The 25,434-nt window shown below is 38.8% G+C and overlaps 1 protein-coding gene across 1 annotated transcript in view; it reads left to right on the top strand.

The window, feature by feature from the left end:
• Positions 1-25,434, top strand: part of CUNH12orf56 (chromosome unknown C12orf56 homolog) — an 82,559-nt gene that overhangs the window by 33,948 nt on the left and 23,177 nt on the right. The window contains 6 exon segments of the mRNA XM_027108211.1: positions 3,197-3,303; positions 3,941-4,030; positions 17,798-17,921; positions 20,015-20,089; positions 20,401-20,475; positions 23,290-23,468. Coding sequence (XP_026964012.1) covers positions 3,197-3,303; positions 3,941-4,030; positions 17,798-17,921; positions 20,015-20,089; positions 20,401-20,475; positions 23,290-23,468 — 650 coding nt within the window.

Below are 25,434 nucleotides of genomic sequence, written 5' to 3'. Positions count from 1 at the left end.
ATTTTATTACAAGAAAAATTTTAAATTACGAGAACACTTTTGTACAGGTTGACTAAACTGCAAGCTTTAGGAGTACAGACACCATGTCCAGTTTGTCAGTTTTGCTTAAGGTGTTATTCTCATTACTTAGCATAGTACCTGCCACATGGCTGCAATCAATAGTTACATGTTCAATGAATGAATGAAAGAGTTCTCTAGACATGTTATTTCCCAACCATTCTTTTTTTCTTCATGAAGTTTTTTTTTCCTTCAGTTTTTAAAAACTATGGTGAAATACATATAACATAAAATTTACCATCTTAACCATTTTTAAGTGTCTAGTTCAGTGTTAGGCACTCATGTTGTATATCTATCACCACCATCCTTCTGCAGAACTCTTTCCATCTTACAAAACTGAAACTATATTCATTAAACAACAACACCCCATTTCCCCTTCCCCCCAGCCCCTGGCAACCACCATTCCTCTTTGCGCCTCTATGAGTTTGACTATTCTAAATATTTTAAATATTCTAAATATCTCATGTAAGAGGAATTATACAGCATTTGTCATTTTGTGACTGGCTTATCTCACTTGGCATGATGTCTTCCAGATTCATTGATGTTTCCTTCATTTTAAGGTTGAATAATATTCCAGGTATGTAATACCACATGTTATTTATCCATTCATCCATTGATTAGCACTTGGGCTGCTTCCACATTTTAGCTACTGTGAATAATGCTGTTATGAACATGGGTGTGTAAGTATCTCTTTGAGACCCTGCTTTCAATTCTTTTGGGAGTATAGTTGGAAGCAGAATTGCTAAATCATGTGGTAATTCTATTTTTAATTTTTTGAGGCACCGCCATACTGCTTTTCACAGCAGCTATACCATTTTACATTCCCACCAACAGTGCATAAGGGCTCCAGTTTTTCCACATCCTTGTTATTTACTGATTTTTTTTTTTTTTTTTGCGGTACGCAGGCCTCTCACTGTTGTGGCCTCCCCCGTTGCAGAGCACAGGCTCCAGACACGCAGGCTCAGCGGCCATGGCTCATGGGCCCAGCTGCTCCGCAGCATGCGGGATCTTCCCGGACCGGGGCAGGAACCCGTGTCCCCTGCATCGGCAGGCGGACTCTCAACCACTGCGCCACCAGGGAAGCCCTTTACTGATTTTTTGATAGTAGCCATTCTAATGGGTGTTGGTGGTACCTAATAGTTTTGATTTGCATTTCCCTAATGATTAGTGATGTTGAGCATTTTTTCCCATGCTTATTGGCAATTTGTATATCTTCTTTGGAGAAATACTGGCGTCCAATTTACATATAATAAAGTGCACATATTTTTGAGTGCATTGTAAAGAGTTTTAACAAATGTATATATCTGTATAAACACCACCCCAGTCAAGACTGAGAACATTTCTATCACCCCTTAGGGCTACCTCGTGCCCTCTGGCAGTCAGTTTCCTCTGACCCCTGGCCTCAGGCAACTATTGTACTTTCTGTCTTCATAGATTAGTTTTGCCTGTCCTAGAATTCCACTTACATGGAATTGTACACTATGTACACTTTTGTGTTTGGCTTCTTTTGACATAATATTTTTGAGACTCTTTCATGTTGTTGCTGGTAGGCAGAAAATATTTTATAAGTGAAAATTCTTGAACCACTGAGCGGTGGGAGATCACAATAATAACTGACATTTATTAAGCACATACAATATGTTGAGTACTGTTCAGGCTTTACAAATAATATCTTACTTAATCCTAACATCAACCTCATGAGGTGATTCTATTAATCCCATTTTAGAGATGAAAAGTCACAGAATGTATAAGTAATCTGCCAAATGTCCTACAGCTACCCAGTGGCAGAGCTGGTATTTGAACTCAAAGAACCTGGCTCCAGAGTCAGCGTGTAAAGTTACCACCCTCTGCAACCCCAGCACTCCTGAGAGGGCCAAGGTGTACGTCCTGCTCCTTTTGTCCTTCCCTCTTTCCACTTGCCGTCCTCAGCCTCTTCTGAGCACACATATACCTGTCTAAACGAAGAGTCTAAGTTGCCACTAGTAAACGAAAGTGTAAGGCCCACTGGCCCGAGGCAGGGGAACACAATCAGATTCACAGGTTGCATCAGACCGAAATTCTCCGGACCACCCAGTTCCAGAAACTGACCTGGAGACATTCCGGACCACCCAGTTCCAGGAACTGACCTGGGGACTTTGCACCCGGCCCAGCCTTCCCGCCTTTCGAGGGGCGGGACTAACGGTCCCCCAGGATACCCGAAAAGACCACCAAATAAGGAATACCCTGCACCCTCCCAGATTCACCACACCCCTTTCCCTTCTTCCCCTATAAAATCTTGCCCAACCCGTGCGACTTCTCTGGCCCCTTTCTCTCGGACCAGTGAGCCTCGCCCGGGAGCGCTCCCTAATAAAGCTCACTTGAAGCTTTCCTCTGTTTCGCGGTGCCGTTTGTTAAGATCCGACCTTACAGAAAGTGCTGGGGAAAAAATGAACAGTAGAGGAATAGAAAAGAGAAGCAATTATATCCAATTCTCATTAGTACCAACTTGCCTGATTTCATGGGCCTGTGCTTATTTTCATGCTCAATTATCTCATGAGACTGGATAGGAACACACAAAAAACTGGTTCCCACACTCTTAAGTCAGTGTTTATTTTGGCAGAAGTGGCAATCTACATTTCCACTGTATTAACAGAAGTATTAAAATCATTCTGCACCATCTTCATGGGCTATACCACTGCTGTACATTTGTTTCTGAATTAGTAAACAGTTTTAAATGAGTGCTTTTCTAGCCATTATTTCATTATGTCCTCACAAAGGCCAAATTACTTTGGAAAGGCAGGAAATATAGCGGCCCCCATTTAATATTATTATTCCAAGGTGACTGAATGACTGGCCTAACGTTATACACCTACTTCTGGATGATCTTCACTATTAATGGTGAAGCTGGGCCTAGGAGGCATCTCTCAGCGTCACCCGCTAGGTTTTAGCTCTGGCTCTGTTCACCAGGACAATGGTCTTCTGGTTGTAAGTAAAAGTATATTTTCAATTTGGGTTATGCTAGTGTCAATGAGAGAGAATGTAAATCACTTTCTCCCTAATTGAAGAACAAATCATTTCTTCTTATTTTTATTATGTAAGAATTGAGAGTTTTGCCAACAGATACCTTAATTACCGTTTTCTTTCCTGCTTGCTTTCACAGACCAGTGACCTTTTTTATTTCCTAGTAAACAAACTTCATGAGTACTTGCCAGAGTCTAGGGATAAGAATGCACATCAAAATAAAAGCCAAAGTGTTGGTGAGCTGGTGTAAGTACTAACTGGATAATCATAGATACTTTTTCCCTAGGATGTTCAAGATAAATGGAAGGCACTGGGCAAAATATATACTGTATTAATGATTAATAGGGCAGCAAGTTTTGCTTCACATAGATTTTTTTAAAACAGCATTTATTTTGTTCTAATTGTATAGTTAAAGCAAAACTACACAAGAAACTAGTAATACTGGCTGTCCCAAAAGGGAAAAAAATGAGTGTATGAATAAAAGACACCTTTCACTGTATTCCCTTTTTTACCTTTGAAATTTTGAGCCAGAAATTACTACCTGAAACAGTTAAAATTATTAAATGTAGTTTAAAAATAGTGTGATTATCATTAAAACTTTGCAAAAAATAAGTGCAAAAATCAATATGTAAATGACTTTTAATCCTGACATGCACCTATTAATTCATTCATTCAACAAATATTTTTGAGTGCTTACTATGTAGCAGTCACAGAGTAGACACTCAACCAATGTTGGCAATTTAACATACAGAATTTCCTTCCTATGCTTTTTTCTACATGGCTATCTGAATGCAGTTCTATTGAGCATTACTGATTTTGTGGAATTCTTAACTTACAATGAAATCATGCCATTTCTGTGATTTTTTTTCTCTTTGTTTTCTAGGGCATGCATTGAAATTATACAGACTCTGGGACTGATGTTCAGAGAAACAGAAACTGAGGCATCACCCCTGAACACATTGGCAGCTAAGAAGTAAGGCCTTTTAAAAATTGAGACCTTGTAGTTGCAACCCCTTAACTATTCTACTGAGTGTCTTCCAGAACTCAACTCTCTTGACTTCTCTGTTCAATCCCCTTGTAAATATATTAAACTCTTTTGTCTCACTTCCTTCTTTGATGAATAGATTAACATACTGAGTTCTCTCTGATTATTGGGGGCACAAAGATTTTGTTAGCATAAGTTTATCTTTTGTCATTGCCTGAAAAAGACCAAATGAACCATCATACGTTAAAAATGAGGGGGTCTCTATTAGAATTTTCTAGAGTACACTTTTATCCACATTGCAAAGGCAGGAACTATAGTAGCTCCCTTTAGTATATAATTGTGTGACCTTGGAGTGAATGACATTGGAGGGAAAGCTGTTGTAAGATACTCCAAGATATGTGGCCCAAAGAAGATAGAAATTTACATCATTCTTACATAACAGTCCCGAGTTAATAGCCATGCTTTTCCTCTACAAGATCAGCCAGAGACTTAGGTTCCCTCCTTTTTGTTGCTCTGCTATCTTCTATCATGCTATCTTTGTCCTCATGGTTAGCTGGCTAAATTGCTTGCTTTTATAACTCCCTGTGGGAATCAGGAAGAGAAGTAAAGGGCAAGCAACTTTCCTTTTTAAGCAAGGCATATAAGACTTTTGCTTACCTTCTGTTGGTGAGAACTTTAGGCACATGGTGTTTCTAGCTGCAGAAGAGGCTGCAAAATGCGTCTGTAGTTGGACAGCTGTGTGCCTAGCTAAACTATAGATGGCAATGGGACATCTGTAATTTAAAGGAAGAATGGAAGAACGTATAGTGAGGGACAACAGCATTCTTTGCCACAGAAAGTATGTGTTTGCATGTCTTCCATATTATCTGCTTGACCTTTTTGTGAGATTTATAGGCTATGAATTACACCCTCAGGCAATGGTCTGACTAAAATCTTAATTTTTTTCTACCCATATCAATTGTTTATCTACATTTCTTGTACTAGAAGGTGGAAGAAGGAAGACAGCCATGGACTCTGAAACATTTAAACCAGAGGGAAGAATAAGAACTTTTAGTATTATTTGTCCAGGCTATTTATTAGAGACCTTTACAATAAATTTTAATGATAATACTCATTAACATACCTTAAGCAACTTGCTATGTGCCAGGGACTATGGGCATACTGTGCATTATAGCAGGGATGGTCAAACATTTCTGCAAAAGGCCATATAGTATGGGCTTCCCTGGTGGCTCAATGGTTAGGAATCCACCTGCCAATGCAGTGGACACGGTTCGAGCCCTGGTCCGGGAAGATCCCACATGCCGCAGAATAACTGAGCCTGTGCACCACAACTACTGAGCCTGCGCTCTAGAGCCTGCAAGCCACAACTACTGAAGCCTGTGCACCTGGAGCCCGTGCTCCGCAACAAGAGAAGCCACTGCAATGAGAAGCCCGCGCACCACAACAAGGAGTAGCCCCCGGAGGGCCCCCACAAGCTTCTGGGATCTGCAGGGAGCAGGTGTCTCAGTGACAACTATACTCTGGACTAAATCCTGAATTTGTCTTGTTGGTCAAATGATTAACATCAAAAGCAGCTCCAAGAGATTGGCTCAAGATGGTGGAGTAGAAGGACATGCCCTCATTCCCTCTTGCGAGAGCACCGGAATCACAACTAACTGCTGAACAATCATTGACAAGAAGACACTGGAACTCACCAAAAAAGATACCCCACATCCAAAGACAAAGGAGAAGCCGCAATGAGATAGTAGGAGGGGCGCAATCACAATAAAATCAAATCCCATAACTGCTGGGTGGGTGACTCACAAACTGGAGAACACTTATACCACCCACGGAAGTGAAGGTTGTGAGCTCCATGTCGGGCACCCAAACACGGAGGTCCGGCAACGGGAGAAGGAATTCGTAGAGAATCAGACTTTGAAGGCTAGCGGGATTTGATTGCAGGACTTCGACAGGACTGTGGGAAACAGAGACTCCACTCTTGGAGGGCACACACACAAAGTAGTGTGCGCATCAGGACCCAGGGGAAGGAGCAGTGACCCCATAGGAGACTTAACCACACCTACCTGTTAGTGTTGGAGGGTCTTCTACAGAGGTGGGGGTGCCTGTGTCTCACCGTGAGGACAAGGACACTGGCAGCAGAAGTTCTGGGAAGTGCTCCTTGGTGTGAGGCCTCCCAGAATCTGCCATTAGCCCCACTAAAAAGCTGGGTAGGCTCCAGTGCTGGGTCGCCTCAGGCCAAACAACCAACAGGGAGAGAACCCAGCCCCACCCATGAGCAGACAAGCAGATTAAAGTTTTACTGAGCTCTGCCTACCAGAGCAACAGCCAGCTCTACCCACCACTAGTCCCTCCCATCAGGAAGCTTGCACAAGCCTCTTAGATAGCCTCATCCACGAGAGGGCAGAGAGCAGAAGCAAGAAGAACCACAATTCTGCAGGCTGTTGAAGTAAAACCACATTCACAGAAAGATAGACAAAATGAAAAGGCAGGGCTTCCCTGGTGGCGCAGTGGTTGAGAATCTGCCTGCCAATGCAGGGGACATGGGTTCGAGCCCTGGTCTGGGAAGACCCCACATGCCACGCAGCAACTAGGCCCGTGAGCCACAACTACTGAGCCTGCGTGTCTGGAGCCTGTGCTCCACAGCAAGAGAGGCCGCGACAGTGAGAGCCCTGCACACCGCGATAAAGAGTGGCCCCCACTCGCTGCAACTAGAGGAAGCCCACGCACAGAAACGAAGACCCAACACAGCCAAAAATAAATAAATTAATTAAAAAAAAAAAAAGGCAAAGGACTTTGTACCAGATGAAGGAACAAGATAAAACCCCAGAAAAACAAAATGAAGTGGAGATAGGCAACCTTCCAGAAAAAGAATTCAGAATAATGATAGTGAAGATGATCTAGAACCTCGGAAAAAGAATGAAGGCAAAGATGCAAGAAATGTTTAACAAACACCTAGAAGAATTAAAGAACAAACAAACAGAGATGAACAATTACAATAACTGAAATGAAAAATACACTAGAAGGAATCAATAGCAGAATAACTGAGGCAGAAGAACGGATAAGTGACCTGGAAGACAGAATGGTGGAATTCACTGCCATGGAACAAAATAAAGAAAAAAGAATGAAAAGAAATGAAGACAGCCCAAGAGACCTCTGGGACAACATTAAACGCAACAATATTCACATTATAGGGGTTCCAGAAGGAGAAAAGAGAAAGGACGCAAGAAAATATTTGAAGAGATTATCGCCGAAAACTTCCCTAACATGGGAAAGGAAATAGCCATCCAAGTCCCAGAAGTGCAGAGAGTCCCAGGCAGTATAAACCCAAGGAGAAACATGCCAAGACACACAGTAATCAAATTGGCAAAAATTAAAGACAAAGAAAAATTATTGAAAGCAGCAAGGGAAAAATGACAAATAACATACAAGGAACTCCCATAAGGTTAACAGCTGATTTCCCAGCAGAAATTCTACGAGCCAGAAGGGAGTGGCACAATATATTTAAAGTGATGAAAGGGAAGAACCTACAACAAATATTACTCTACCCAGCAAGGATCTCATTCAGATTCAACAGAGAAATCAAAAACTTTAAGACAAGCAAAAGCTAAGAGAATTCAGCACCACCAAACCAGCTCTATAACAAATGCTAAAGGAACCTCTCTAACTGAGAAACACAAGAGAAGAAAAGGACCTACAAAAACAAACCCATAACAATTAAGAAAACGGTAGTAGGAACATACATATCAATAATTACCTTAAACGTGAATGGATTAAATGCTCCAACCAAAAGACACAGGCTCGCTGAATGGATACAAGAAAAAGACCTATATATATACTGTCTACAAGAGACCCACTTCAGACCTAGGGACACATACAGACTGAAACTGACAGGATGGAAAAAGATATTCCATGCAAGTGGAAATCAAAAGAAAGCTGGAGTAGCAATACTCATATTGGATAAAATAGACTTTAAAATAAAGAATGTTACAAGAGGCAAGGAAGGACACTACATAATGATCAAGGGATCAAACCAAGAAAAGATATAACAATTATAAATATATATGCATCCAACATAGGAGCACCTCAATACATAAGGCAACTGCTAACAGCTATAAAAGAGGAAATTGACAATAACACAATAATAGTGGGGGACTTTAACACCTCATTTACACCAATGGACAGATCATCCAAACAGAAAATTAATAAGGAAACACAAGCTTTAAATGACACAATAGACCAGATAGATTTAATTGATATTTATAGGACATTCCATCCAAAAACAGCAGATTACACTTTCTTCTCAAGTGTGCATGGAACATTCTCCAGGAGAGATCATATCTTGGGTCACAAATCAAGCCTCAGTAAATTTTAGAAAATCGAAATCATATCAAGCATCTTTTCTGACCACAATGCTATGAGATTAGAAATCAATTACAGGGAAAAAAACGTAAAAAACACAAACACATGGAGGCTAAACAATATGTTATAAATAACCAAGAGATCACTGAGGAAATCAAAAAATACCTAGAGAAAAATTATAACAAAAACACGAAGATCCAAAACCTATGGGATGCAGCAAAAGCAGTTCTAAAAGGGAAGTTTATAGTAATACAAGCCTACCTCAAGAAGCAAGAAAAATCTCAAATAAACAATCTAACCTTACACCTGAAAGAACTAGAAAAAGAAAAAACAAAACCCAAAGTTAGTAGAATGAAAGAAATCATAAAGATTAGAGCAGAAATAAATGAAATAGAAACAAAGAAAACAATAGCAAAGATCAATAAAACTAAAAGCTGGTTCTTTGAGAAGATAAACAACATTGATAAACCTTTAGCCAGACTCATCAAGAAAAAGAGGGAGAGGACTCAAATCAATAAAGTTAGAAATGAAAAAAGAGAAGTTACAACGGACACCACAGAAATACAAAGCATCCTAAGAGAACAATACAAGCAACTCTATGCCAATAAAATGGACAACCTGGAAGAAATGGACACATTCTTAGAAAGGTATAACCTTCCAAGACTGAACCAGGAAGAAATAGAAAATATGAACAGACCAATCACAAGTAATGAAATTGAAACTGTGATTAAAAATCTTCCAACAAACAAAAGTCCGGGACCAGATGGATTCACAGGCGAATTTTATCAAACATTTAGAGAAGAGCTAACACCCATCCTTCTCAAACTCTTCCCAAAAATTGCAGAGGAAGGAACACTGCCAAACTCATTCTATGAGACCACCATCACGCTGATACCAAAACCAGATAAAGATACTACAGAAAAAGAAAATTACAGACCAATATCACAGATAAATATAGATGCAAAAATACTAGCAAACAGAATCCAACAACACATTAAAAGGATCATACACCATGATCAAGTGGGATTTATCCCAGGGATGCAAGGATTCTTCAATATACGCAAGTCCATCAATGTGATACAGCATATTAACAAAGTGAAGAATAAAAACCATATGATCATCTCAATAGATGCAGAGAAAGCTTTTGACAAAATTCAACACCCATTTATGATAAAAACTCTCCAGAAAGTGGGCATAGAGGGAATCTACCTCAACATAATAAAGGCCATATACAACAAACCCACAGCAGACATCATTCTCAATGGTGAAAAACTGAAAGTATTTCTTCTAAGATCAGGAAGAAGACAAGGATGTCCACTCTCGCCACTATTATTCAACATAGTTTTGGAAGTCCTGGCCATGGCAATCAGAAAAGAAAAAGAAACACAAGGAATACAAATTGGAAAAGAAAAAGCAAAACTGTCAGTTTGCAGATGACATGATACTATACATAGAGAATCCTAAAGATGCCACCAGAAAACTACTCGAGCTAATCAATGAATTTGGTAAAGTTGCAGGATACAAAATTAATGCACAGAAATCTCTTGCATTCTCATACACTAACAACGAAAGATCAGAAAGGGAAATTAAGGAAACAATCTCATTCACCACTGCAACAAAAAGAATAAAATACCTAGGATAAAACCTACCTAAGGAGGTAAAAGACCTGTACTCAGAAAACTATAAGACACTGATGAAAGAAATCAAAGATGTCACAAACAGATGAAGAGATATACCATGTTCTTGGATTGGAAGAATCAATACTGTGAAAATGACTATACTACCCAAAGCAATCTACAGATTCAATGCAATCCCTATCAAACTACCAATGGCGTTTTTTATGGAACTAGAACAAAAAATCTTAAAATTTGTATGGAGACACAAAAGACCCTGAATAGTCAAAGCAGTCTTGAGGGAAAAAAAAGGGAGGTGGAGGAATCAGACTCTCTGACTTCAGACTATACTAAAAAGCTACAGTAATCAAGACAACATGGTATTGGCACAAAAACAGAAATATAGATCAATGGAACAGGATAGAAAGCCCAGAGATAAACCCACGCACCTATGGTCAACTAATCTACGACAAAGGAGGCGAGGATATACAATGAAGAAAAGACAGTCTCTTCAATGAGTGGTGCTGGGTCAATATTTAAAAAACAAACAACCCAATCCAAAAATGGGCAGAAGACCTAAATAGACATTTCTCCAAAGAAGACATACAGATGGCCAAGAAGTATATGAAAAGCTTCTCAACATCACCAGTTATTAGAGAAATGCAAATCAAAACTACCATGAGGTATCACCTCAAACCAGTTAGAATGGGCATCATCAGAAAATCTATAAACAACAAATGCTGGAGAGGGTGTGGAGAAAAGGGAACGCTCTTGCACCATTGGTGGGAATGTAAATTGATATAGCCACTATGGAGAACAGTATGGAGGTTCCTTAAAAACTAAAAATAGAACTACTATATGACCCAGCAATCCCACTACTGGGCACATGCCCAGAGAGATCCATAATTCAAAAAGACACATGCACCCCAACATTCATTGCAGCACTATTTACAATAGCCAGGTCATGGAAGCAACCTAAATGCATATCAACAAATGAATGGATAAAGAAGGTGTGGTACATATATACAATGGAATAGTACTCGGCCATAAAAAGGAACGAAATTGGGTCATTTGTAGAGACGTGGATGGATCTAGAGACTGTTATACAGAGTAAAGTAAGTCAGAAAGAGAAAAACAAATATTGTATGTTAACACATATATGTGAAACCTAGAAAAATGGTACAGATGAACTGGTTTGCAAGGCAGAAATAGACACAGATGTAGAGAACAAACGTATGGACACCAAAGGAGAAAGTGTCAGGTGCAGTGGTGGCTGTGGAATAAATTGGGACATTGGAATTGACATATATACGCTAATATGTATAAAATATATAACTAATAAGAACCTGCTTTATAAAAAATAAATAAAATTAAATTAAAAAAAAAAAAGAGTAGCCCCACTCGCCACAACTAGAGAAAGCCCGCACACAGCAACGGAAACCCAATGCAGCCAAAAATTAAAAAAAAAAGGCCATATAGTAAATTTTTTTGGCTTTTCAGGCCATATAGTCTCTGTTGAAACTACTTAATGCTGCCATTGTCACAAAAGCACCCACAGACAATATGCAAAGGAATGGGCACAGCTGTGTTCCAATAAAGCTTTATTTACAAAAACAGGTTCTAGGCTATTTGGACTGCAGGCCATAGTTTGTTGACCCCTGCTTTACAGCATACAAGGAAAATATACTCTGTTATTTTCTCTGCATACTTCTTTATGCAGTTGATGGTACTGCCATTTTCCCAATCTCCAAGAGGGAGATTCAAAATTATGAATGATATTTACATCTTATCCCACACTGAAAGTATTGCTAAGTCATGTTACCCTTTTTGTCCACCTTTTGGTCCTTATGTTTCTTTATCCAAGATGGAGAAAATCATTCTTACCAATCTCTGTTGTAAAGTGTCGCATTTTTTTTTTTTTTTTGTTGTTGTTGTTGTTTTTGGTACGCGGGCCTCTCAGTGTTGTGGCCTCTCCCATTGCGGAGCACAGGCTCCGGACGCACAGGCTCAGCGGCCATGGCTCACGGGCCCAGCTGCTCCGCGGTATGTGGGATCCTCCCGGACCGGGGCACGAACCTGCGTCCCCTGCATCGGCAGGAGGACTCCCAACCGCTGCGCCACCAGGGAAGCCCCAAGTGTCGCATTTTAATTGTTCTGTCTTAACTTGGTTCAACCACATCAGCCCTACTACATCAAGCCTCTTTCCTGATATGTCTAATTCTTTTCATGTCCTTTGATATATATATTATATTGCTATAGTAGAGTCTGGTTGTAACACTAACTTTTCAGTCAATTTTGATATTCATAGGGGTCAAATCATGTTACCTATACCATTAACTACCACCATAAATGTTTAATACAACTAATAATCTTCTATTGCCATGTAACAAATTACCACAAATTTAGTGGCTTCAAACAACATACACTTATTATGTCACAGTTTCTGTAGATCAGGAAATTTGGGCACAGCTTAGCTGGATCCTCTGCTCAGGGTCTCATAAGGCTTCAATCAAGGTGTTGGCTGGGGCTGCAGTCTCATCCGAGGCTTGGGGCCCTCTTCCAAGCTCATTTGGGTAGTTGTTAGCAGAATTAATTTCCTTATAGCTGTAAAACTCATGACAGCTTGCTTCTTGGCAGGAGTATCTCTGAGCTCAGGAAAGGCCTAAACTCTCCTTCAAAGGGCTCGCCTCATTAGATCAGGCCCACTCAGGATAATCTCTCTTTGATTAACTCAAAAGTCAACTAATTGGGGATCTTAATTATATTCGCAAAATCTCTTCACCTTTCTCATCTAACATAACACAATGACAAGAGTGATAGCCTAATAGATTCACAGGTCCTGACCATACTTTAGGGGAAGGGATCATATAGTGTATATACCATGGGATGAAAATCTTGGAAGCCATATTAAAATTCTGCCTACCACAATAACATAAGATGACTTTTGAGACCATGAGTTTGCCCTTCAAAGTCTGTATTTTAAGATACTTTAACACATTAAAAATTCTTATATTAGAAATAATAACAATCTAAACAATGAAAGTATCAAACAGTTGGTACCATTTTTAAGGGTGTGATGTCAACCCTATAGTAAGTCTATTATAATAAGTCAGGATGAAACTACCATTTTAGATTAAAATTCTTTTATCTATTATTGGCTTAATGGATTTTAAATTGAGTTGGCAGAAGGGATAGATTTCAAATTAAATTCCATTTGAGCAAATAAAAAAGCATTTATTCATTTCAGCATTTTTCTCTTTATTTTTTTCATAAGTAGAAATTTTATTTGTTCAACCCACTTCATTGTATTCTTGAAATATGCCATAATCCTTTCTTTTTTTTCAGTATCCTTATGGTTGAATTCATGTATTACCACAGCAAGTGACTCAGAATTTGAGAGTTCCTTCCCGTAGCCTAGGATATACGATACTTTGAAATGAAGCTGTTGCTGAAAATAAAGGACTATAATTAAATATAACAGTGAATGGAATGTCAATTCAAACTTAATATCAGGAAAAGCTTCTAAATGGAGTGCTTTGTTGATTTTGGAAGTGTCTTCTGAAAATAGACTGGCTGTTTTATAAAACAGCCTGAATCAAACATTAGCAAATATCCTGTAGGACATATCCTGCTTTTTTGAGCGATGTGCTAACTGACAATGTTCTAACTTCTTTTGCAGAATGAGAACTAGACTTGTTTTGTTTTTTTTTAATTAATTAATTTATTTATTTAGTTATTTTTGGCTGTGTTGGATCTTTGTTGCTGCACGCAGGCTTTCTTTTTTCTGGTTGCAGTGAGCGGGGGCTACTCTTCCTTGCAGTGCACAGGCCTCTCATTGTGGTGGCTTCTCTTGTTGCAGAGCACGGGCTCTAGGCATGCGGGCTTCATTAGTTGTGGCACATGGGCTCAGTAGTTGTGGCTCACGGACTCTAGAGCGCAGGCTCAGTAGTTGTGGTGCACGGGCTTAGTTGCTCTGCGGCATGTGGGATCTTCCCGGACCAGGGCTTGAACCCGTGTCCCCTGAATTGGCAGGCGGATTCTTAACCACTGAGCCACCAGGGAAGCCCTAGACTTGTTTTTTGAGTTGGAGAAACGAGGGGAATTATATTTCTAGTAGAATTTTGGTAAACTTCTAATCATGGTAATGATTTAAATGATTGTAAAAAGATTAGGAAGCCTCAAATATTACTAAACAAGGATTGTTTATATTCTTCTTTATTCCATTATGAAAGGAATGCTTAAGGTTATAGAGAATTTTTATACAGTCCTGTATGTAAATTCTTTTATTGCTCCTATCTGTCAAAGCTACTCTGATACTGACTTCAATTAGGCAACTGATATTTTCAGTGGTCTGCCTTCAGCTCCTTTTCAACCATACATGGGTTGTACTATACATATGAAAATAGGGTTACTAACCCAGCTTCTCAGGATGCACGTTTTGAATTGTGATTTTGTGTGTGTGTGCCTTTTTATTTTCAAATACTATGATATATTATTCAAATATATAGTAACATTTAAGTGAGTTATTAGTATACGTTAGTGGACTGTACTAACAGTCCACATTTTTGTTTGAAATCAAAAGGCTTCAAGTTTAAATCTAGTTTTATTCACTAATAGCTAGTGATCTTTAGTGGAACAGTAAACCTCTGAAATGCTTTGTTAAAAAAAGGTTTCTCGAGTCAAAAAACTTAAGAGATAAGCATTTTAAGAAATGCTTCATACTGTTTCTTTGTCCCAGAGATAAACAGATATAAAATCTCTGAGAAGTCCTGTAGTAAAACTATCCAGTGAACTTGGCTTACCCAAGTATTTCCCATACTTCCTTTGACCACAGAACCCATTTTGACTATAATATTGCCTGGAATTAGTAATCCATAAAAAGCCCTTTGGGAAATACTGCTATAATTTAAATCACTCAAATTTCCCTTAAATCCAGATTCCCTAAGCTTTCCAAGCTAAGTGAACTTCTAGAACTATATTTTTTCTGAACCAAAAGACCAAGAAATTATATTTTCACTTAAATGTTTTATCACTAGACATTTGTCTGCATGTCTAGGGATACAAAAGCTCAGTCAAGAATGATCTGCAATCGCCACTAAAAACTACTAGAGCTCATCAATGAATTTGGTAAAGTTGCAGGATTCAAAGTTAATACACAGAAATCTGTTGCATTTCTATACACTAACAATGAACTATCAGAAAGAGAAATTAAGAAAACAATCCTGGGAGGGGCAATATAGAGGTAGGGATTAAGAGGTACAAACTATTATGTATAAAATAAGCTACAAGGATATATTATACAACATGGGGAATATGGCCAATATTTTATAATAACTATAAATGGAGTAGAACCTTTAAACATTGTGAATCAGTATACTGTACACCTGTAACTTATATAATATTGTACATCAACTATACATCAATTTAAAAAACCATGATGAATTACCACTTCATAAAAAACAAAACAAAACAATTTCATTTACAATCGCATCAAGAAGATAAAATACCTAGGAATAAACTTACCTAAGGAGGAATAAACCTACCTAAGGGAGGTAAATCTACCTTATAGTTTTCTGAGGTGAAACCTACCTCAGAAAACTGTAAGACACTGATGAAAGAAATTGAAGATGATGCAAACAGATGGAAAGATATACTGTGTTCGTGGATTGGAAGAATTAATATCCTTAAAATGACCATATTACCCAAGGCAATCTACAGATTCAATATAATCCCTATCAAAATACCAATGGCATTTTTCACAGAACTAGAGCAAACAATTTAAAAACTTGTATGGAAACACAAAAGACCCTATATAGCCAAAACAATCTTGAGAAAAAACAGCTAGAGGTATCGTGCTCCCTGACTTCAGACTATACTACAAAGCTACAATAATCAAAACAATATGGTACTGGCACAAAAACAGACACATAGATCAATGGAACAGAATAGAGAGCTCAGAAATAAACCCATGCACTTATGGTCAGTTAATCTACAACAAAGGATGTAAGAATATACAATGGAGAAAAGACAGCCTCTTCAGTAAGCGGTGCCGGGAAAACTGGACAGCTATATGTAAAAGAATGAAATTAGAACATTTTCTCATACCATATACAAAAATAAACTCAAAATGGATTAGAGACCTAAATGTAAGACCATAAACCATAAAACTCCTAGAAGAAAACATAGGCAGAACACTCTTTGACATGAATTGTAGCAATGCTGTTTTGGATCTGTCTCCTAAGGCAAAGGAAACAAAAGCAAAAATGAACAAATGGGACCTAATTAAACTTAAAAGCTTTTGCACAGCAAAGGAAACCATTGACAAGATGAAAAGACAACCTACTGAATGGGAGAAAATATTTGCAAATGATATGACTGATAAAAGATTAATATCCAAAATATATAACAACTCATACAACTCAGTGCAAAAAAAACCCCCAAACAACCCGATTAAAAAATGGGCAGAAGACCTGAAAAGACATTTATTCGAAGAAGACATACAGATGGCAAACAGGCACATGAAACAGGCTCGACATCACTAGTCATCAGAGAAATGCAAATCAAAACCACAATGAGAAAGCACCTCACATCTGCCAGAATGACTATCATCAAAAAGACCACAAATACAAATGTTGGTGAGGATGTGGAAAAAAGGGAACTCTTGTACACTGTTGGTAGGAATGTAAATTGGTGCAGCCACTATGGAAAACAGTATGGAGGTTTCTCAAAAAATTAAAAATAGAATTACAATATGATCCAGCAATTCCAACTGGAATTGCCCAACTCCTGGGTATATATCTAAACAAAATGAGAAACACTAATTCGAAAAGATACATGCACTCCAATGTTCATAGCAGCATTATTTATAATTGCCAAAATATGGATGCAACCTTAGTGTCCATTAACAGATGAATGGATAAAGAAGATGTAGTGTGTGTGTATATATATGTGTGTGTGTGTGTGTGTGTATACACACACACACACACACACAATGGAATAGTACTTAGCTCTAAAAAAGAATAAAATTTTGCCATTTGCAACAACATGGATGGACCTGGAGGGTGTTACACTTAGTGAAATAAGTCAAACAGTGAAAGACAAACACTGTGATATCACTTATATGTGGAATCTAAAAAATAAAACTAATGAATCTGACAAAAAAGAAACAGACTCACAGATATAAAGAACAAACTAGTGCTTACCAGTGGGCAGAGGGAAGGGAAAGGGGCAAGACAGACATACGGAATTAAGAGGGCAAACTACATATAAAACAAATAAGCAGGCTTCCCTGGTGGCGCAGTGGTTGAGAGTCCGCCTGCCGATGCTGGGGACATGGGTTCGTGCCCCGGTCCGAGAAGATCCCACATGCCGCGGAGCGGCTGGGCCCGTGAGCCATGGCCGCTGAGCCTGCGCGTCCGGAGCCTGTGCTCCGCAACGGGAGAGGCCACAACAGTGAGAGGCCCGCGTACCGCAAAAAATAAATAAATAAATAAATAAATAAATAAATAAATAAGCTATAAGGATATATTGTACAAAATGGGGAATACAGCCAATATTTTATAATAACTATAAATGGAGTATAATCTATAAAATTTTTGAATCACTATATTGTATAGCTGAAACAAATATAATATTGTAAATCAACTATACCTCAATTAAAAAAAAGAATGGTCTGCAATGCTTCATACCTGTAAGTATAATTACACTCAGTTTCTGCAAACTTAGTGTCACTGCTATTTTTTTTTTTAACTTTTCTCATTAACTGCCTTTTTTTTTTTTCCAGGGGAACACTATTTAACCTCTTGGTAATTTTAATTAGCGAGCCTCAGAGTCCAAAATCTTGTCCTGTGTTTGACATCCAGTTGGTGGCTGATTCAGCTTTAGTTGAGATGTCTTTTGATGCTGAGGTGAGAGGAGAATTTTGGAATAGACTACCTACAATATATAGGGGTCCTGGGTTCTTCTATGTGGACCTTGACATCGTAGAGTATAGAAAGATAATTAAATCAAAGAGTAAATACGTTGTTATTAATCTCAAAATTTAGATAGCTATTCTGTCAATATTACTATTATATCCATTTCATATGTTTTAAAGTATGCATACTAAGAAAAATTATTATTCTTTATACATTAGATAAATCTGTTTATATTTGTCTCTATATAAAATATTTACATATATAATTCCACAGCAAGGGTCTAACGGGTAAAAAAGCACTGTCTTAGAGATTTTAGGATTAACGTTCTTGCCTTAGTTTACCATTTCCTTACCTATCTAAGTAGTGCAAACTTAGTTACTTATTTTTCTAAAGTTTTACTAAAACATTAGACATATCAAAGTGCCTATAATGCACTTATTCTGAGAGAATAAATCAGGTTATTATTAGTTTATTTTGAGTAGGCCAACACAGAATTTCTTTAAAGGATGGGACATGATTTCATAGTTGTTGAACATACAATCAGAGTTATGTTTTAGAAAACTCTTAAATTCACTCATTCATTCAATAAATATTTATTGAGCAACTGTTATGAGCTAAACAGTGTGCTAGGCAGTGGGGTCCAAACGAGAAGCAAAATAGACACAATCTCTGCCCTCATTAGTTTAGAGTCGAGTTGGATAGACAGATGTTAGTCAAATATAACATCAATGTGTTATAGCAGACTGTATACAGAGCGTCTATGATCCCAATATCAACAGTGGAGTGAGGGAATTAGGGATGAAAGAGGAGGATGGAAGCAAGACTGACAGACAGAGGTGTTAAGAAGCTAGTGCTGTAGTTCAGGTGAGGGATGATATGGGCAAGAAGGAAGACTTCCTTGACCCCTAAACAAAACTAGGCTTTCTTTTTAGAGCTCTCCTACCTTCTTGTGTTTTTCTTTCAGAGCCCTTGTCTCAGTTTGTAACTATGCAATTTATGTGATTATTAGACTGATGTCTGTTCCCCACTAGACTGTATATTCCATGAGGGCAGGAACCATGTCTCTTGTTACTCTCCATTAGTACAGTACAGTACTCCAACTAGTACAGTGTCTGATGCATGTTTGTTGAATAAATAAATGAAAAAAAGGGATAGTAGTTGTGAAGAGGAAAGATTCCAGAAATTTTTAGGAAACTGAGTTGATAAGTTGATGGGAAGATAAAGAGTTAAGATTAGATGACTTCTAGATTCTGGTCTGGGTGACAGATAAGAATTACAACAAGAAGAGTAGGTTTAAAGGGGAAATAATGAGCTTGGTTTTGGATTAGTTTATTTGATTTGCCTTTGATATTTCCATATGAAAATATTTAGTGGGCAGTATAGATAGGTCTGAATTTCCTGTTTTTGGATCTGCTGACCTTTTGCACCTGGGCTATTAGTGAAGCCATGAGCAAATCATATAAATTCTGGTTCCAAGGTCTAATAGAGTGGGAGATTTCAAAATAGAGCTCTTCCTTGCAAAGAATACCGCCAGGGAAAATGTGTTGGCCTGTAGCATGCCTATAGGCACAGTTCTTTCTCATGCACCAAGTGGCCTATGGGCTAGAAGACAGCTTCACCAACTGTTTGGATTTCTTGAGAACAACAGCAACAAAATGTCTCTAACCCTATACTTACCCATACCACAGAAGGAGTTATCCTTCAAGATGGGCATAAGACTAAATTCCCCAGAGAATCTCCCACTTTAATTCTGGGGAGCAAATTTCTACATTCTTGAAAGGAAGCAGGGTTGCTGATCTGAATGATTTTGCAAATTAAGTGTGCAATTTTTTTTGTGTTAGTATTCTGTAGGACCTTGTATCTTCTTTCCCTGACCTACTTTCTTAGCCATTATTAAATGTGCACTCATTTTATGAGAGCCACTTTTTTGAGAATGACTGAATCAAACAGAACAAGAAAATTAACCACACTAATATTTTTTGTTGATCATAAATTCTTTTATAAATACTTAAAGAGAACCAGGAGAAATGATCATTTTCTGGCTCTGCCAATGATATTGCATTGATTACTATTTAAAATTCTAGTTACAGAAGCTTATCCTGGAATACACAGATACAGCTACAGCACTTTTATATGAGATACTTCTTGTCTTTCAGCAGGTACGTTTTTATTATACATACTATATTGTGTGATTATTATATATGTCATGACTATCATATGATATATATATTATATGATTAATAATATACCTTAAAAATGTTTGTATTAGAGATAATCTCCAAAATTGGTTGATTTAAATGATAGTACTGCTTTTGCTCTTAAGTGTTCATCTAGCTTATTTTCCTAAATACTGATTTTAAAGATTTGATTAATCAGGATAAAATGTATTTGAGAATGAATATCTTTTTAGGTATCTTTTTAAAACTTGAACTTCATGAATATAACTTGTTTATTTCCTTGAATCTTTTAGGGAAATCTTGGATTGGGGTCATCAAAGTTTGCTATTAGCTGGATGATGTCCTTTCTACAAAGTCGTCCTCCCATAGTAAGTACGTAGAAGCAGAAACAAAACTACCACTCAAGGCTAATGAAACAGATGCTCTTGTGCTTAATTAATAAAACAAAATTTCTCTGTAAGTAGTCAAGTTTATAAAACAGAAGAAAATGTAAATTTGATGATTTTATTAACCAAAATAAAATGTTTTTATATTTGGGGCCTGAATGTTTAAGGTACTGAAATGACATCTTAAACGTGATCTTTATTTAATGAAAAGCCCTAAGATATATGCAGAAAACAGAATATTAAAATACTGGCTGTATAATTAAGTGAAAAAAATGAACATTTATCTTAAACACTGAGTGTGAGTTGGCAAGTACGAATATAACACTTTTAATACTCTGGCCACTCTGCCCTGGCAGCCACCATCCTGGTCTGTAATATCACCATCTCTCTCCTTGGCACTATAATTGCATCTACATGGTCTGTCCTATCTTCTCACCGGACTACAGTCAGAGGAACCAATGCAAAATAAAAATCTGATTATGTCATCCCTTGCTTTAAATCTCTCGTAATAAAGAAAGATATAATAAATAAAGACTAAACTTCCTAATATGGCCGACAAGGCTGTACATATTATGACCCTACAGCCTCATCAGTTGCCTCACTCTTCCATGTCGGTCTTATACCCACTGCTCACCCCCAACACCCCCAACTCCGTCACAGGATCTTTACCATTCCCTCAGTCTGCCCTCCTCAAATGCTTTCCCCTCCCTTTTCCACCTAGTTAACCCCTACTTGTCCTTCAGGCCTCAGTGCCCCTTCCTGGTGCAGGGTGGGGGGGATGATTCTCTCACCTCTGACTAGGTAAGATTCCCCCATTATGGGCACACAATCATAGCATGGTGTCTTCTTCCTTTTCTTCATAGAACTTGTCACTGTTGCAGTCACATGTGTTTGTGTTATTATTTGGTTCTTTCTTGTGGTAGCCATTAGTGTCCACACATATTCTGGCTCTCTCTCCTTCCAGGCACGTAGTAGGAGCGTACATCCTTCCCCACTTGAAATTAGGTAGCTCTCTGTTTTTGCTTTGGCCAATGGAATCTGAGCAGAAGTAACCTACGCCACTTCTTGCGCAAAGGTTTAGGAGCCAGTGCATGCTTCCCTGGCTTCCTTTTTCCTTCTGGCATGGTGAGTGGCAACACTCCATATGGTCCTGAGTGACTACAATGAGCAGAACCCCCTAATGACCCTTAAGGGACATACAGTGTGAGCAAATAATAAACCTTCGTTGTATTAAGCAAAGCATTGACGTTTTGTGAGATTTGTTACCACAGCATAACTTAGTCTATCATGATTGATACAATGTCTTTCTCCCCAAACAGACTCCAGGTGCCAGTAAGGGTAGGAGCTATGTCTGTTGTGCTAGGCACACAATAGATGCTAAATAAAATATCTGCTGAATTAATTCTAATAAAGGCTTTATCCCCTAATCTCTTTTCATGTCCCCAAACTTCCTTTCCCTTTATTCATTCATGTATTTGTCTATTCAATCAACATAGATTTAAATGGAAAACTTTTCAAAAGGTAGTAACCCAAACTAAATTTTCGTTGCTAATGGAGGATTTGACACGTGGTATTATGTTCTCTTTCCATATATGAAGATGCCTCTCTTAACCATCGGTGATTTTCTGCTTTGAGGTATTTTTCTAGAGTGATGTTGAGTCTGTCCTAGGGAATCTAGATTATCTTGCCAGATTTCTGTGACATATGTTTCCAAAAACTTGGCTGGAGGCAGAGGGTACACTTGTCAGTAGTACAGCCAATTACCTTATACAGAGACTGAACCCAAGAACTTGGCTCCTTTAGCAGCACATAGACCCCAACCAATCTCGGGCCCACTTCAGAGTGCTGTACAGTTATAGTCATTCCCAGCCCAGAAGCTCTTATGTGCAAGATGCAAAACCCTTCCTTTTTCTCTGCGGTGGTTCCAGACGGGGTCCTAAAAACTACAAGCAACAGGAAAGTTTCCTTATCAACCTCTAGGGTTGGTTCACCAAAGGAACTGAGTTGATTATGAGCCCAGACTGTGACCATAAAGCATGTCAGGATGAAAGATGGCAAAAGGACCACTAGCACTGTTTAAAGCTTTGGTATTAACCCATTTCTAAAGAGTCTGGATAGAAATAGACCACTTTAGAGAAACTTGCAAGCAAGGAACCTGTTGGGATCATTGAATACACCATCCCAGTCAGTGCTGGCTGATTCTCTTACTTGGTCGGAGCAAGATGCTAAAGAAATTAAAAATTTAATCCCCATATGGCCATTGCTTTGTTTCCCTGCTCCAGACTCTCTGACCTCAATCTGCGTTTGCCCGACACAATACCTAGTCAATATGTGTAAATGGATCTGAATTGCGGAAACCTCACTTCAAATCACCTGCCCTACTTAGGAATGGTCTGTAGCAACATCAATAGAAAAGGCCACATTTATTGGTACTAATTTAAGGGGCATCCAGAATGACCTGCTTACTAGAGCCTGAAAGAGCACTAGCTTTCCTTTCTGTTTTTTTACAGTAGCCTAAATTTATACTTCCAAAGCTCTCCTTCCACTTTGGAGCCAAACTTCTTTGACAGTCAGTACTAGTTCTGACCCTGCCTGTAGGGGGGCAATTGGTAAGCCCAATTGATCTATGGTCTGGTGCTCTCTGAGTACCATTTCAATAAGAAATAGCACAATGCAAGGGCATTGGTGTAAGGGTGGTGAGGACCTCAGCCTAGATTTATAGTTGAGATTCCAGCTGAAGTAGGTGCTCTTACAGGTGTCATGCAGCCTACGTGTAACTGCATTCTCCTTGTCTAGATTACTTTTGTGGCCAGAATTGTGAAACGAGTGGTGAAGGGGCTTTCAGCTTCATTTCAGCTGCTAAGTCCTGGCCAAGCAGTTCTGTTATACCAGCAGTTTTACATCCTCAAGAGCTGCCTGCAGTACAGCAAGACTTTAGCTGAGTATATTAGGAATGACTACAGAGAAGAATTCAGGTAAGAAAAAGTCAGAATCTTATCTGCAGTAAAATCCACTCATTTCTGATTTTCATGCAAAACTACAACACTGCCCAATATTTAGAAGATTAAGTGACAAAGGGAAATTCTAATTTTTGTTTTTAATAATATTTTACTTTGATAAAATAGTTACCTTACTGTGGTAAGGTAGGATTTGGGGGAGGGGGGCGGGTGGTGCTCTAAGAACCATTGCCACCTGAAGCACATTCCCAGGCCAAAAAAGGCTAGTTCACTAGTCTTTTCATCAAACCTCTCTCTGAAGAACTGTTTCTCCCTCATTGTCTTGATTTCAACCAGCATCTATCTCACAGAATCATGTTAATGATTTTAACATGCTGTGAGTAATGGAAAGTAACCAACCCTACTAAAGGAGGCAATATATTATGGGCTGTGAATTAACTGAGTCACTGGGAGAGAAAAACAATTGATAAAGGAGGAACGATGAATGCAGTTATTAGGGGTTTTTTTGTTTGTTTGTTTCATTTACCCCTCTCTTACTCTCCATAACAAAATAGTAAGAAAGAACATTAGCAAGCCTTTGTTTCATTAGTCAGCTTGTCCTGCACCTCGGGGGTTCCCACTTCTATTTATAGGCTGCCAAAACCAAATGCACTTAGCCATACACCCCTGCCTTAGCACCTATCAAGGAAAAAAACCCTAGGTTGTGTCTAACTTAAGATGAAAAGGGTGCAGCAGGCATAGCTTTGCTACCAGTTTGGATGGAGACATACAAGGATGTGGAGGCATATATTATGGCCTAAAGATTTGCTTTAAAAAATGTTACAGGGCTTCCCTGGTGGCGCAGTGGTTAAGAGTCCGCCTGCTGATGCAGGAGACACAGGTTCATGCCCCGGTCCGGGAAGATCCCACATGCCGCAGAGCGGCTAGGCCCGTGAGCCATGGCCACTGGGCCTGCGCGTCCGGAGCCTGTGCTCCACAATGGAGAGGCCACAACAGTGAGAGGCCCGTGAACCGCAAAAAAAAAAAAAAAAAAAAGTTACAGTCCAACTGTGGATCCTGTTTTTCCTCCATGTGGTTTTACACCATAGGTTCCACTCTGGCTCCCATAAAAGAGTTTTGTTGGGCCCACTCTGAGGTGGTGCACGCAACCCAATTTTTTCCTCACTTTTTTTGAGGTAAAATTCATATAGCATGAAATTCACCATTTTCAACATTTTCAAGTGTGCAACTCAGTGGCTTTTAATACATTTCACAATGTTGTGCAACCATCACCCCTATCTAATTGCCAAACATTTTCATCACTCTCAGAGAAACCTGTTACCCATGAAGCAGTCACACCCCAGGCCCTGGCAACCACTCATCTACTTTCTGTCTCTGTGGATTTGCCTATTCTAGACATTTCATACAAATATAATCATACAACATATGGCCCTTGTTTCTGGCTTCTTTCACTTAGCATGATGTTTTCAAGGTTCATCCATGTTGTAGCATGGATCACACAAACGAATTTTTAAAAAATAGCTATGCACATTTAAAAATCAGAACAATGGCAAAAATAGTGTCACATGCCTACATGACAATAGTTGGTCAGGGCTCAAAAGCAGCTACCTTCTTAGGTAGATCACGCACTGTTTAGTTTGCCACTGTCTCCTCTCTCTGTCCTTACTCTTTCCGTTCCTCCTACTATGTTATCTGTGGGCATTTAGGTTTGTGATCCTTGTTTTTACACAAGTGACTTTCAACCTGCCCTGCATAGAATCAGTAGAGGGACTATTAAAAAATACTGATACCCAGGTCTCACACGTAGAAGTTCTGTTCAGTTTGTCTGGGGTTGCGCCTCGGCATTGACATTTAAAATGAACTGTCCGGGTGATTCCAATGTGCATCCAGGGTTGACAACTCATCTTTTAAGCCATCCGAGAGGCTGGCTAAAGATTTTCTTACTTTTGTCTCTTCCCTGGCCTTTGCTATACAGTTGCCCCTT

Source organism: Aethalodelphis obliquidens, unplaced genomic scaffold (assembly GCF_003676395.1).
Source record: "Aethalodelphis obliquidens isolate GAN/ISIS:26980383/991018 unplaced genomic scaffold, ASM367639v1 scaffold8, whole genome shotgun sequence".
Taxonomy (NCBI): domain Eukaryota; kingdom Metazoa; phylum Chordata; class Mammalia; order Artiodactyla; family Delphinidae; genus Aethalodelphis; species Aethalodelphis obliquidens.
Note: the sequence above shows the minus strand (reverse complement) of the source record. Positions and strands in the feature narration are given on the sequence as shown.